Source organism: Pinus tabuliformis, chromosome 6 (assembly GCF_031772625.1).
Source record: "Pinus tabuliformis cultivar Carrire ecotype Pingquan chromosome 6, CPIR1, whole genome shotgun sequence".
NCBI classification, from domain to species: Eukaryota; Viridiplantae; Streptophyta; class Pinopsida; order Pinales; family Pinaceae; genus Pinus; species Pinus tabuliformis.
The window spans coordinates 1,984,331,263-1,984,347,452 of record NC_142292.1 but is presented as its reverse complement, the minus strand read 5'-3'; the positions used below and the strand labels follow the sequence as shown (position 1 = coordinate 1,984,347,452).

Sequence of the window (16,190 nt, the reverse complement as noted above, 5' to 3'; positions counted from 1 at the left end):
AAGAATGAAATTAGCCATTTAACAATGACTGACAAAATATTTGCCAAAGGATTAAGTTTTGATCAACAGAATGGTCAACATCCTTCTATACTAGTTACACTCGTACGCCTCAGAATTGAGGCAAACCAAAACTTGTAATGCCGAGAATAGATTAGATTTTAGTGAATATATATGAATTCCTAGTATGCTAACGTATGACCAATACCATCAAATTTTACCAATGTTAAACAGGGGAAAGATATGCAATATGTTCTCTGCTTTGGGAAAACATGGCATTTGCATCACAGATACAAAACATGGATCACTAATTAAAAAGAAAAGAAATAAAAACCACTAAAAAATGGTGCACCTTGCGGAAGTTTCCACTTATATGTTCAGCCACATCTTCTTCGAGAGACTTTTTGTACCGAATATGATATGCTTGCCTCACCATCAATAGTTCAGCTGAAGATCGAGCACTGGAAATTTCTAAAAGCGATATATCCTTTGCATTCCACTTCTTTATTGCATCATGACATATGACCGCATCACGTTCAGCAGGATCTAGTACCCAACGGAACACAGCTTTCTTTTACACACAAACAAATTTTCCAAGGTTAGAATCATGACAACAAAGTCTGAAAACATTTTCTTATCGCTGTAATCTAGTACAACGTAAATCATATTTGACAGAGAAAACATTTACTTGTCAAATTGATGAGGATATTCAAATTAAAAGTAAACCCATATATTTTCTCCTAGGAAATAGTTTCACAGAATCATCTCCATCTTCCCAGAATTTCAGGGATGGATAGCAGATCAACTGCCAGCACCATCGGTGGTAACCCCAAAGGACCTGACGGGAATGGATCTCGAGACCTCTGTGCACACATTGCACAGGATGTTTTACTAATCAATCTAACCTTTAGGGCCTATATATAGATAGATAGATAGCCACAGGGTTAACTCAACTGGTTGCCTCAATATTGCTGGGTATCTTTTTGCGACTTCTGTGCCAGCAGGTGCTTAGTTCCAATCCTGAGTGAGGCACACTAGTCTAAGCTGATGGATTTATTAGGGTAGCCATCCACGAAGCATCCTTTAGGTTTTCAGCTTAGACTAGTCACTAGTCTGCCTCACTCAGGATTGGAACTAGGCACCCGCTGGCAATGGCACAGAAGTAAATATCACTCCAAATCTATAATTATAATGAGGCATTTTATCTTCTAAACCACATTTAAACTACCCTTTACATCCTACATCTAACATTGATCGGTCTATCAAAAAATTTAATTGTGCAAGATTCATACAAGACTTTTTATCAAACCTTAGTAATATGCAATTGCTTGTACATACCTCAAAATGACTCGAAAGCTCAGATTCTAATCGCTTCAAGAGATCCTCTTTGTACAGTTGAAAATAAATTTGCCGGATAAATTTGCGTTGTGCTGCAGTTCTGTGTCCTAATATTTGTATGATTGACTTCTCATCCGTGCCCCACCCTATGAAAAATTAACCACATTGATCAGCATAATGAAACCTCTGCTATCACAAAAACCACACTGATGAAAAGGAACTTATACCAAATTAAGCATTTCAATGATGGTGTTATTCTAATAAAGCAAGGGCAGTCAACCTGTTAGAAATCAAGTCTTAAAAGGTTCGAAATCCTACATAAAAAGTAGGCCTCCAAACTAATTACAATAAAACACACATATGGGTTTGTTTCTTAAGAAAGAGAATTATTTTCATATCACGGCCTCAAACAAGCACAGTTTATTAACTGATATTTCCTAAATCATCGCTGGGCTGCAGGAGCAATTTGGATGCCCTCTATAAAAGAACAATAGCTACAAGTTGCTTTTCAAGGATTGTTAGCATGTGCAAGGGCAAGCTTGATGCATGACAGAGTTCAGAACATTCTGAAAGCCTTGTAAGGAAGTTTAAATCATCTAGGCAATAAACAGCATACTGCATTCATTGTTGTGTTACAGCATTAAACTACCAATGCTGGTTCTCTCCTTAAAACATTGTCCACGTTTTTCATTTTCCTATTTCAACCATCTTCATAGCTGATGAATGGTTGCTCTGATCTTACATGAACCAACAGCCAGTGTGAAGAAGCACTCACATGATCATTGAACCAGTTTTTTTCTTCTCAGTGATAATTTGCATATTATTCCGAATAAAAATGTTGATATTTGTCAAATAGAATGCCTATAAAGAAGGAACACTCCAGAGATAATAAATCGGCAATATATTGCTCAAGTCCTCTGCATTTTCATGACCTAGCTGAATGCATTTTACTTCTTCCCTTTAACAGTTTCTCACCAATTTATTAATTACCTTTTTCCCTCTTGTTTCTGGGGTCAACAAGAAAAATAAGTTGATTTTCTTGCACAAAACAAGAAAATTTAACTCTGGTTTCTCGTAAATTCATAAGCCCATATAACCCCATCACAGACGTTACAAAGAAGAATCATTACTAGTTGGATAGTCACTTTATGGTCAGTTATCTTTATATGAATATGAATAAGAAATTTGAACATAATGAGAACTTACTGGTAGATGTCAATAAATAATGCAGAAGAACAAAGACCTTTACCAGTTAATTATATTATATTATATTATTTCATGTCAGTTTGCTTTAAACATACTTCGACCTATCTGGTCGATAGGACCTCGATTGGAAGCAGATAAAAAATCAAATTTAAGCAGAGATTTGATCAAGGATGTTGGAATTTTAAGATTTCTCATTTCTATGGTTAAACAGGTCAATTATGTAAACATCCTAGTTCAATTTGGATTTTGTTATATAAAAGACCTTGGAGAGGGTTACAATTTTCTAATGAATCACAACTGCAGACCTATGTTAAACAAAATGGTGTCAAACCCAAGTTTGTTTTAAAATTTCATCCTGCATTGAAATTTTAATCATATTTCTTGTAGTAGGTAATTTATTTTGTTCTGATGGGCAATGCTAACGCGACTGAAAGCATATTAGGGTTTCAAGGTAAAAAGGTTGAAGGCTCAGATGTAAGTTATCAGGCATTCACACTCTGACCGTAACTTCGGAGGCCCACACTTCTCTGTGCTCTATGCCATATTCAAGATGCACCTCCTTGTTAAAAAGTTCGTCAGGGTTGGCAATACGTGACCCCAACATAAAAAATTTGCATTAGACTTGAATGTGCTCCCAAGCGAAACAATTCTCGGTCCTTTTGCCGAGCCCAGCTAACCCAGTCCCAAGTCTGACTCCATCAAACCCACCAGGAGTGAGCCAAACCCACCTGTAACTCTCGGTGTATTCACTGCCGGGTGGGAAAACTCGCCAGCATCAAATATAAGTGCCAAAGAAAAGTAAAATCCCCATTTTGAACTATTTTTTTCTGCAGAGCTTTTGCAGAATCTGAGTCCAAATCTTACACCTTAGCCTCACCTAGCCAAGTTTCTGAACACGACTCTCCATAATACAATTGCAGTGCTGGAAACCGGGATAGAAAGCGGCATAAGGTGAAGTGTCAAATGCGGAGATGTGGCAAAAAAATAGAATTGCTTTCTACAGATTTTGGAAGATGGAAGTCTAAGTTTGACAAAGTCTAAAACTTCTCAAATGTTTTCAAATATGTGTGAATACTAAAGTCTAGAAAATAGGTTCAGGTCAAGGAGTTCTTTCACGATGAGATATGGGTATATTGAAGAAAATATGGAGACGAAATTCCAGTGCAAACATCTAGGTCTAAGCTCTTGAATACAGAGATATTGTACATCTGTCGATATCGATATCGATAGAGATAGCGATAGTGTGTGCAGGTATAACAGCAATCCACCCCATCGCTCTATATAAGTTCAAGTGATGCATGATCTGTTTCAATCTTGCATTTTGGTTTTATGTTTTATAAAATTTTTTTGCCATGGTGAAGTAATTTGGGCGAGGCTTAAGATCAAATTTAGTGGCTGCTACTACAACACCAAGAGTATATCCAACAACTTGTAAGCCAGATATACCAAGAATTTATGACATAGCAAGAGCCGAGACTCCACAAGTGTGGGAATCTACTCCTTGAACTTTATCACAAGCTAGGCTGCTACTATAACACCAAAAGAGTATATATTGCCTGTAAGCCAGATATACCAAGAATTTATGACTTAGCAAGAGCCGGGTTGGAGTAATCTGAGCGAGGCTCAAGATCAAGCCTAGCATCTGCCACTATACCGCCACTATAACACCAAGAGTATATCCAACAGTGTGTAAGCTAGATATACCAGGAATTATGACTTAGCAAGAGTCGAGACTCCACAAGGGTGGGAACGTACTCCTTGAGCCTTATCACATGCTAAGCTGCTACTATAACACCAAAAGAGTATATCCAACAACCTGTAAGCCAGATATACCAAGAATTTATGGGTGAAACTCAAGATCAAACTTAGAGGCTGCTACTATAATGCCACTATAATACCAAGAGTATATCCAACAACCCATAAGCCAGATATACCAAGAATTTATGACTTAGCGAGAGCCGAGACTCCACCAGGGTGGGAACCTACTCTTAGTTTTATCACAAGCTAGGTTGCTATTATAATGGTACTATAGCACTGAAAAAGTATATCTAACCGCCTGTAACCCAAAAAAATTATGACTTAGCAAGAGTTGAGACTCCACGAGGGTGGGAACCTATTCCTTGAGCCTTATCATAAGGGGCCAAAAATGTCCCATCAAATTTGAAACAGGGTAAAAGAGATAACATCGCATTGTGTCAACCACTGGTTGTCCTACAAAGAGACATTTTATAACATTAAATGTAACAAAAAAAAAACAAAACTGGTATCATTGTGCGCAAAGAGAGACAATGACCATATATATGTGTATATATATGCGCACTCATGTGATGCATGATCTGATTAAATCTTGCATTTTGGTTATGGTCGTAAGTGAAGAGAGACAGTGACCCTATGGATGCATGATCTGCTCAATTTTGAACTTGATCTGTCATTTCATTTTGGGTTGAGAGGCAGTGATGCTATACATGTGGGGGTTCATGTGATGCATGATGTGCTAAAGCTTGCAGTTTGGTTTGGTTTCAGTCACAATTAATGTTATAAAACATTGAGAGGCAGTGATGCTATACATGTGGGGGTTCATGTGATGCATGATGTGCTAAATCTTGCAGTTTGGTTTTCACAATCAATGTTATAAAACAGGAAACCAAAATGCAAGATTTCATACATCACATGAACCCCAATATCTATCTAGACTACAAAAAACAAACCAACCTAAAAATAAAGTTGGAAAGGAGATAACCTTCAACAGCCTTCCTCAGGCGTTCAGAGTCTTCAGTTGGGGTCGGTGTTGGCACTGGCACTGTAATTGTTGACATCTTCTTGAGAAATCAGATATCTTGCACAGTATCTTCAGCAATGCTGGATGACCAACTCCACCAAAATGTATCTTAAAACGAAATCAAACGCCTCAATTTACAGCTGATGAATTTCTTGAATTAGCAAAATCGAGTAGCTCAACAAAACAGCCGCTGGTTGTCCTATTTGACGCTCACACCGACTACTGTTTTTTTCCATTTGGCACAAGAATGCCCGTTGTAACGTCACAACGACTTCTTCCCTTCCCCTTTATATCTATCGTCGATTTGTGGGCAACCTCGTCTAGGCAAAATACGTGAATATATTTTAATAAGAATAAATTTATAATAAAATATATAATTTAAAATTATATTTTTAAGGTGTGCAAAAAGTATGTAATATTTAAATGGTTTAGTTGGGTTTGATATTCTCAACGTAAATTCAAAATATTTTAATAATATTAAATTTAAAATAAAATATATAATTTAAAAGTATATTTTAAAAGGTGTGAAAAATTCATTTAAATCTTTAGTGTATATGGATATAGTTTTCATATTATGATGTATAAGCATTTTGTTTTGGATTAAACTTGTTTTAATCTTTGGAAATTGGATTTTTTTTCCATGGTATTCATTTGGTATTGAGAATCTATGAGACATTTTTATTTTTGTTATTATTTTATTTTTATAGAGTTATTTTTATTTTATTCTGAGAGAGTTAAAATGTTTACATTATGTTACATTAATATTATTACTTATTTCTATTTTTTTTATGTAATTAGATTTAGTCAAAATGTTAAACATTACAACATTTTTACCATAATGGGCTCTAGAATTCAAAATATTTAATTTTTTTCAATGATAAATTTAAAGTTAAAATGGATATCATATGTTATAAAAGGAATTACATATCTCCACACACCATACAATTGTTTTAATTACTAGATCCATATTGACTCCCCATTACAAATGTCCAATGGGATCAAATCTTTTGAAGTGCAAACCTCATTTAGAGTGAAAAAATTGATCCTTTCGAAGCTTGGTAGATATGGAGTTAATATAGATCTAAGCCAGTATTCCCCCCTTTAAATAGGTTATACTCCACATGAATACCATGGGTCAATACCATTGGTAAATAACATGGGTGAATACATTATTTTTATTTTAACTTATGGTTATTTTATTATTTTTGTTTACACAAAAGAGATAGCATAGACATAACATCTCTTCCATACGAGATTGTAGAGCACCTCAATAAAAGATTTATTTTAACTTAGGATTTATCATGCACGAAGAGGGATCAAATCCTTTGAAGTCGCAAAATTTTCCTCTTTTTTTTTTTTTTTTTTTAAATTTTAGAAAAAAAGTTTTCACTTGAGATTTATGCCTCTCAAATTATGTTAGATATGGAGTTAAGAAGTATATATATATATATATGTCATTTGTCAACTCCATTTTGAACATAAATGAATTACACATCTCTTGCATCATCATAATGTTTTAGCCACCAATATAGATTCATGTTAACCTTGGATTTATCAAGTTCCTAGAGGGACCAAATCTCTTGAGGCACAAACATCTTTTAGAGTGCAAAATTTAAAAACAAATTTGCATCTTAATAAATTTGATCCCTTTTGACACACACACATATCATGCCAGAAGTGCATGACACACACACATATATCATATCATGCGAGAAGTGCATTCTATAATTTAATATGAGCAAGATGTATGAGGAAGATGTGTAATTCATTGGTTCTCAACTTCAAGTTGACATATCTCCCTTTTAAAATAAAAAATAAAATATTTTCTATATAAAAAAATGTCTTAATATAATAAAACAAAAATGAATATACATATTTGGTTAGTTTTAAGTACAAGCATTATAAAACATTTGTAGTCCCACTCCCACTATGCTTAAGTTTATTATTTGCACCGAGAGGCGCTCTACAACCCAGTATCTGAGGGAGATGTTGTCACGTAACAACCCAATATATGAGGGAGATGTTGTCAGGTAATGTAACATTACATTAAAAAATATGAGGGAGATGTTGTCACATAGTAACATTACATTAAAAAATATATTAAAAAATATGAAGGAGATGTTGTCATTAAAAAAATCTATGTGTCGACTAATATATATTGTATACGCTAAAGATATGTGTAATGTTACTATATATGTGTCGGCTAATATATATTGTATATGCTGAAGATATGTGTAACATTACTTTAAAATAAAAAATAAATAAAAAATTAATTAAAATAAACATGTGTCAGCTAATATTAACAAACTCAATTTTGAAAACAATATATATACTGTTGGAAACACTAGGGGGGTGAATCAGTATTTCTTATGATTTTTAATTGTTCTAGTGATTGCCAAAAGCATGTATGGATATGTATATGTATACACTGAACACAGAAATCAACAGCTGGAATTAATGCTTTTATTAAAACTCAAGACAGTGCAATGAAATAAATACAATATAAGTATAAATCTGATTGTGAATAGTTGCCAAGCTCCAACTTGGACTTCAGTGAGGCTCCAACCTCTAGAGCACCAACTCTGTTTTGCAGTGGTTCTGCACTTAGTAGCACCTACCCCCAATGACTTCAATCCTGTTCAGTTCTGAGGCTCCAACCTCTTGGGCTCCAACCCAACCTTGGTATGAATTGTTCTGTTGTTGTTCTCTACTCACAAGCCTGCTGAGCTTCTGCTATTCTCCTGTTCTCTTGCTTCTCTGGCCTCTCCTTCCTCTTACCTGTTCTTCGGCTTCCTCTCTTACTGATTATACATCCATTAATCACCATCTCACTTTGTTTTTATGTATTTCAGATGCCTCTGACTCTTCGTTTCCGCTTTCCACCACCTCTTTGGCTTCCTCCTCGGTCGCTGTCGTTTCCTCTGACTCGCTTGATCTTTCAGCTTCCCTCCTTGGTCGCTGTGGCTTCCTCTGTGCTGGCTTTCCATTCAACTTCTTGGCTTTACGGTCACTGTGTGTTAAAACTGTAACACAGGCCCCTTTTTTTCAATGATAACAGGCATCCACCGAGACTGTTTCATTTAACGGACATGTTATGCTCCAATCGTAATCTCCATCGCCCTGATACACCCCATGTAACTGACGCTCAACCTTCTAATTCATCAGAACAGTTATCATAGGCCTTTCGGCCCAAAAACCCCATGCAACCCAAAAACTTGATTACACAGGAAATATGTGCGAAACAGTCGAAAAGACTGAAGGGGCGGACTTCAGGAAATATTACACTCGCATTTAAATGACATCGAGTCCACTCCTCCACAACATTATTGCAATCGGCAATTGCGGCTTCCCGGAGTTCTTTATATAGTGACCTCATGACATCGTCGATGGCCGATGGGTCGATCCTCCTGCAGACGCGATATGGCATTAAACAACAGTTGATATTCTCGTCGGGTCCGCAACTGTTCATCGCAATCGGGGTTTTCCCTTGGCGGAGCTCCGATGCGATATCACTATCGACGATCGCAAGTCGCACAGGGTTAGGTCCGATGTGATATCGCTATCGGCGATCGCAAGTCGCATATGGTCAGGGCCTTACACTGTATTACCTTTGCTCCAATTTCCCGATGCGATAATTGCTATCGGCGATCGCAAAGGGGCTGCTTGAGACATTGTAACGCCCGCTTCTGAAGTGCCGATGCGATGTGCCGGACCCGATAGGATCCCAAATCTCTCGTGCATATATTTTCAAGTCCGGTCTCCGCCTGCGATAGTGTAACGGAATATATACGTGAGTTTTGGCCTCCGATAGTGTATTGTCGGGGATGCATAGCTTGCCCACTAATAGTTTTAAGGCCGCTCCCAATAGTGTTTATATATATATATATATATATATATATATATATATATATATATATATATATATATATATATATATATATATATATATGCAAAAGAAGAGGAGCTATCGGAGGCAAAACTCATATATATATATATATATATATGGCTCCTCCGTTTGCTCCTCTAATATTGCCATATTGACATCATTGACAATCTGTGTCCAACAATCTCCCCCTTTGTTGTTGATGGCAATATTCTTCTGCTCTCCCTCTTTGACATCAATGGCAAAGGAATGCATACGGACTCCCCCTGTCAAAATGCTCCCCCTGTCCCATTGCATCTTTATGAATGAACTTGAGTGATGATAAAGAAATAACCTCCATATTTTGACGCAAATGTTCGAATGCTTCTCGAGGAAGAGGTTTTGTGAAAATATCAGCTATCTGCTCCTTAGTACTGATATATTCCAAGACGATGTTTTGTTCAGCTACTTGCTCACGGAGGAAATGATACTTGATCGGTATGTGTTTGGTTCTTGAGTGCATCACTGGATTTTTGTTGAGACTGATAGCACTTGTGTTGTCACAATAAATGGTAATTGGTTGATATGTACATATGTCGAGATCTTTTAAAGCTTTCTTCATCCATAGTATCTGAGAACAACAGTCGGCTGCAGCAATATACTCGGCTTAGGCTGTGGATAAAGATATGGATGATTGTTTTTTGCTGAGCCAGGATACCAAACAGTCTCCTAGGAAGAATGCATTTCCACTAGTACTTTTCCGATCATCTATACTTCTAGCCCAATCAGCATCGGTGTATGCAGTTACAGTCATTGTTGAGTTCTTTGTGTACCAAAGACCGAAATCAGAAGTTCCATTTAGATATCTGAGAATTCTTTTTACAACTAATAAATGGGATTGTTTGGGAGCAGATTGAAATCTTCCCACCATTCCTACCACTTGGTTGTGTAGTTGTTAAGTATAGAAGGGCTCCAATCATTGACCTGTAATGAGTTGCATCTACTAGAGGGGAGTCATCATCTTTGCTCAGTTTGCAGTTTGTGGTCATAGGTGTGCTCATGGGTGCACAGTCCTCCATTCCATATTTTTTGAGCATGTCTTTTAGATATTTGGATTGAGATATACACAATCCTGCTCTGGTTTGAGATATTTGAAGTCCAAGGAAGTGGGATAGCTCTCCTATCATTGACATCTCAAACTCTTTTGACATGCTTTGAGAAAATTCATGGCTCATTTCATCATTATTACTAGCAAAAATCAGATCATTGACATAAACAAGAGAAACTAGTAACTTGCCTTCATCTATCTTTATGTATCGATTACTTCCAACCACTCCCTTTTTGAAGCCTTGTTGTTGTAAAGAGTGATCCAGTCTTGCATACCAAGCTCTAGGAGCTTGTTTCAACCCATATAAAGCCTTTTTCAACTTACAAACTAAGTCCTTTCCTGCTATTAGATCAAAACATTCTGGCTGCTCCATGTAGACTTCCTCCTTGAGTTCCCCATTTAGAAGTTGATTTCACATCCATTTGATAAATTTTGAATCCTCTTGAGCAAGCAAATGCCAAGAACATCCTAATAGCTTCCGTACGGGCCACTGGTGAAAATGTCTCTTCAAAGTCAACTCCTTCGATTTGTGAATAGCCTTTGTAGACAAGTCTTGCCTTGTTTTTGATAACTTGTCCTTCCTCATTCATTATTTTTGAACACCCATTTGGTTCCTATTATGTTTTTGTCCTTTGGACGAGGTATCAGCTCCCATGTCTTGTTCTTCTCAATTTGGGACATTTCTTCTTCCATGGCTTTTACCCAATGAGGATCCTTACTTGCTTCTACAACTGTTTCTGGTTCTATCATAGATAGGAGGGCAATGACTTTTCTCTTGGGTGTGATTGTTATCCTTCTTCGGGTCTGCACACCTTCATCTCTATCGCCAATGATCTGCTCTTCTGGATGATGTCTTTGGACATACTTCATCTTTGAAGGGGTATTAGGTGGTTCTCTTTCCTCTTCTTATTCTTCTTCTTCCTCTTCTATTTCTTCCTCTTTAGGTTCTTCTTCTTCAATGAGAGAGTCATCTTCATGTTCTTCAATTTCCCTTTCTGGAAGATCTTCATCAACCTTTACATCAATGCTTTCCACTATTTTCTTCAGTTGATAATTGTAGCACTTGTAAGCCTTGCTCCGTGTAGAGTATCCACGAAATATCCCTTCATCAACCCGAGAATCAAACTTTCCGAGTGAGCCATCATTTATTTTTATGAAGCACTTGCTTCCAAAGATCTTGAAGTACTTCATCGAAGCAGGTCTTCCTTTCCATAGCTCATAAGGAGTTTTTTCAAAATTTGGTCTTAATTGAGTTCGATTCAGTGTATAAACAACTGTTCCTACTGCTTCTCTCGAGAATTTAGGTTGTAAGTCTGCTGCTAATAGCATATTTCTTGCCATTTCTTGGATTGTTCGGTTTCTTCTTTCAACTACCCCATTTTGCTGAGGTGTTCTAGCAATCGAGAATTCCCTTTTAATTCCATGAATATTATAGAACTCACTAAACTCGTTTGATGTGAATTCTCCTCCTCTGTCTGTTCTGAAGCACTTAATTTTTGAATCTTTTTCATTTTCTATAAGGGCTTTTAGATTCTTAAAACACTCAAAAGTTTCAGATTTATACTTTATGAAATAGATCCACATCATTCTAGTATAATCATCAACAAATAACACAAAGTACCTTTCTCCTTGGAGTGACTGATTTCAAGTTGGCCAACACACATCAACATGGATGATCTCTAAGGGCTTCGATGTACAGTGTTCCTTTGTCTTGTGGCTGGTTCTGGTCTGCTTTCCATGTTGACATGGCCCACACACTACTTGATTTGGTTTGAACAACCTTGGGATGTCTTGTACAGCTTTGATCTTGTTGATATTGATCAGATTTTCGAAGCTTGTATGTCCAAGTCGCTTGTGCCACAACCAACTCTCATCTATCTGACTTAAGTAGCATTTATTTTCTTGAATCTTGTTCAAAATGTAAATGTTGTCTGGTGTTCTCACCCCTTTTGCCACAAGTTTCCCTGAGGCAGAGTTCCTTATTTCACAGTCTTTGGTGCTGAAGACAACCTTATGTCCTTGATCACAGATTTGGCTGACACTCAGGAGGTTGTGTTTGAGTCCGTCAATCAGCAGAGCATCTTGAGTTTTTCCTTTTCCATTGATCAGAGTAACTGTTCCTTTTCCTGCAATTCTTCCTAATCCGCTTCCAAAGGACACATTCCCTTCCTTTTACTCAGCGAGACAAACTTCCTTCTATCTCCTGTCATGTGTCTGGAGCACCCACTATCTACAAACCACTGGTTTTCATTATTTTGAGCATATAGAGCCAGGTCACATTTTTCCATTTTGGAGTTCTTGCTACTCGTCTTTCTTCCTTTGAGTGGGCAGTCTTGTTCATAGTGTCCATTATTGTAGCAGAAAGAGCAAATTAGATCAAATTTGGTCAAGGGATCAAATGAATTGAAGGTTTTGATTTGTCCCTACCTTTTGGGGGCATATGAGTTGATTATTCGGTCTTTTAGCTTTGTCTTTTCACTTCTGCGAACCATACAATGTCTGGCTTGACGACTGAAGCTTTTACAGTGAAAGCAGTGTCCAAGAAAGATGGTTTTGTACTTGTTAAAGCAACCACGATTTGAGTCGATTTCCTTCCTGGGACTTACTCCTCCCTCGTTCTTTGGATTTCCGGTGGGCCCTTGGTGGAGTATAGGTTTGTATTTGCTATAGTGTCCATGATTCGATTCAACATTCTTCTTTGGAGTAATTCTCTCTTCATTCTTGGGATCTGGGATGCACTTTTGATAACATACTTTTTCATCTTTTGGATTGCAGGAAAGTGCATCGGCATAGATTTTTGCACTATTCTTAGTGCTTGAGGATTCTCCTTTGAAACCTATTCCAGACTTGTCATGTTGAGGTTTTTGATTTTTCAGAATAGTCTCAAGTATTTGAGAGCTTTTACAGCCCTTTTTAATTTGCTCCAACTCCTTTCTCAGAGACACTATTTCAGCCTCACATTCTTCACAAGTCTCTTCCTTTTCTTTAAGCTTTACTTCCAAGAGATCTTATGTCCTTCTTATTTCCTCGTTTTCCACTTTGAGAGAAACGATTTTGTTCCATAGTTTCTCATTTTCTTCAATGGCACTTATTAACAGTTCATCTACATTTCCCTCCAGCCCTGAGTCATCATCATTTGCGAGTGCCATGAATAATGCTTCTTGGCTCTCATCATGATCACTTTCCTCATCTGATTTCTTTTTGATGACCATAAATTCATCCTCATCAGACTCATCTTGCTTGGAGAAGAAGTTTTTCTTATTGAACCCTTTCTTTTTATGTGCCATTCTTTTAGAATTTCCTTCATCATCACTGTCATGTTTATGAGGACATTTTGCGACATAATGACCTATTTTACCACATTTAAAACAGATAAGAGGATACTTGCCTTTAAGCTTAGATCCTCTCTTCAACTTTCGTACAAAATGAGCCAATTTGGATTCCACATCTGACTCATCACTACAGTCATTCCTTTCTTTCCCCTTCTTTGACTTTGAGGCCTTGAATGCTACATCTTTGGAGCTTGGGCCACCTTTCCTCATTTCATAGGCAATGAGAATTCCATGGAGTTCATCCATTTTGAGGGTATCTAGATCCTTTGCTTCTTCTATAGTGCTTATTTTGGAGTCAAATCTGTCTGGAAGAGACCTTAATACCTTTTGAACAATGGTACTTTCTTCCACTTTTTCGTCCAATCCTTTCAGGGAATTTACCACTTCAGCTACTCGGAGGAGGTATGCTGCAATATCTTCTTCATCTTCCATCCTCAAACTTTCAAATTGTCTTCTGTTAGTTTGAAGTTTTGCCTTTTTGACTTTTTAGTCTCCATCGTACAAGCCAACTAGCTTCTCCCACATTTCTTTGGCAGAGGTACAGTGCATGATTTTTGTAAACTCGGAATCAGTGATTCCACTAGTGATGGAGTTCATGGCCTTTGCATTTGCGATGTAGGCTTTCCTCTCGTCTTGGTCTGTTGGAAGAGTGGAAGTAGTTTTGTATTCATTTTGAACAAAATGCCAGACTTCAAGTCCAAGGGACATTAAGTAGTAGGTCATTCTTTTCTTCCAGAAACCAAAGTTAGTGCCATCGAACAAAGGAGGTCTTCCTGATGCTTCGTGATTTCTCATCATGGCTGTGGATCCTTCTTCAAGCTGTTAGGCTAGTATGAAGAAGCCTGCTCTGATACCAATTGTTGGAAATACTGGGGGGGGGGTGAATCAGTATTTCTTATGATTTTTAATTGTTCTAGTGATTGCCAAAAGCATGTATGGATATGTATATGTATACACTGAACACAGAAATCAACAGCTGGAATTAATGCTTTTATTAAAACTCAAGACAATGTAATGAAATAAATACAATATAAGTATAAATCTGATTGTGAATAGTTTCCAAGCTCCAACTTGGACTTCAATGAGGCTCCAACCTCCAGAGCATCAACTCTGTTTTGCAGTGGTTCTGCACTTAAGAGCACCTACCCCCAATGACTTCAGTCCTGTTCAGTTTTGAGGCTCCAACCTCTTGGGCTCCAACCCAACCTTGGTATGAATTGTTCTGTTGCTGTTCTCTACTCACAAGCCTGCTAAGCTTCTGCTATTCTCCTGTTCTCTTGCTTCTCTAGCCTCTCCTTCCTCTTACTTGTTCTTCGACTTCCTCTCTTACTGATTATACATCCATTAACTACCATCTCGCTTTGTTTTTATGTTTTTATGTATTTTAGATTCCTCTGACTCTTCGTTTCCGCTTTCCACCGCCTCTTTGGCTTCCTCCTCTGACTCGCTTGATCTTTTAACTTCCCTCCTTGGTCGTTGTGGCTTCCTCTGTGCTGGCTTTCCATTCAACTTCTTGGCTTTACGGTCACTGTGTGTTAAAACTGTAACACAGGCCCATTTTTTTCAATGATAACAGGCATCCACCAAGACTGTTTCGTTTAACGAACATGTTATGCTCCAATCGTAATCTTCATCGCCCTGATACACCCCATGTAAGTGACGCTTAGCCTTCTAATTCATCAGAATAGTTATCATAGGCCTTTCGGCCCAAAAACCCCGCGCAACCGAAAAACTTGATTACACAGGAAATATGTGGAAAACAGTCGAAAAGACTGAAGGGGCAGACTTCAGGAAATATTACACCCACATTTAAACAACATCGGGTCCACTCCTCCACAACATTATTGCAATTGGCAATCGCGGCTTCCCGGAGTTCTTTATATAGTGACCTCATGACATTGCCGATGGCCGATGAGTCGATCCTCCTGCAGACACGATATGGCATTAAACAACAGTTGATATTCTCTTCGGGTCCGCAACCGTTCATCGCACTCGGGGTTTGCCCTTGGTGGAGCTCTGATGTGATATCACTATCGGCAATCGCAAGTCGCACAGGGTTAGGTCCGATGCAATATCGCTATCAGTGATCGCAAGTCACATATGGTCAGGGCCTTACACTGTATTACCTCTGCTCCAATTTCCCAATGCGATAATCGCTATTGGCGATCGCAAAGGGGCCGCTTGAGACACTGTAATGCTCGCTTCCGAATTGCCGATGCGATGTGCCAGACCCGATAGGATCCCAAATCTCCCATGCATATATTTTCAAGTCCGGTCTCTACCTACGACAGTGTAACGGCATATATATGTGAGTTTTGGCCTCCGATAGTGTATTGTTGGGGATGCATAGCTTGCCCGCCGATAGTGTTAAGGCCGCAGGCCACTCCCAATAGTGTTTACATATATATACATACATATATATATATATATATATCTATATAAATATAAATATAAATATATATATATATATATATCTATATATCTATATATATATATATATATATATATATATATATATATATATATATATATATATATATATATATATGAGTTTTGCCTCCGATAGCT

General features: G+C 37.6%; 1 protein-coding gene across 2 annotated transcripts in view; it reads right to left on the bottom strand.

Moving 5' to 3' along the window:
- LOC149267167 (annexin-like protein RJ4) overlaps positions 1 to 5,600 on the bottom strand; it is a 28,130-nt gene extending 22,530 nt beyond the window's left edge. Inside the window, exons 1-3 of one of the 2 annotated variants that reach the window (XM_089431662.1) lie at positions 5,282 to 5,600; positions 1,336 to 1,481; positions 431 to 568 (exon numbers count right to left, since the gene is read on the bottom strand). In XM_089431662.1, coding sequence (XP_089287788.1) covers positions 431 to 568; positions 1,336 to 1,481; positions 5,282 to 5,357 — 360 coding nt within the window. In that variant the 5' untranslated portion in view covers positions 5,358 to 5,600. Of the gene's footprint in view, positions 1 to 349; positions 569 to 1,335; positions 1,482 to 5,281 lie in introns of both variants that reach the window. The other variant, XM_089431655.1, reaches the window with a different exon arrangement.
- Between the last annotated feature and the right edge of the window lie 10,590 nt (positions 5,601 to 16,190).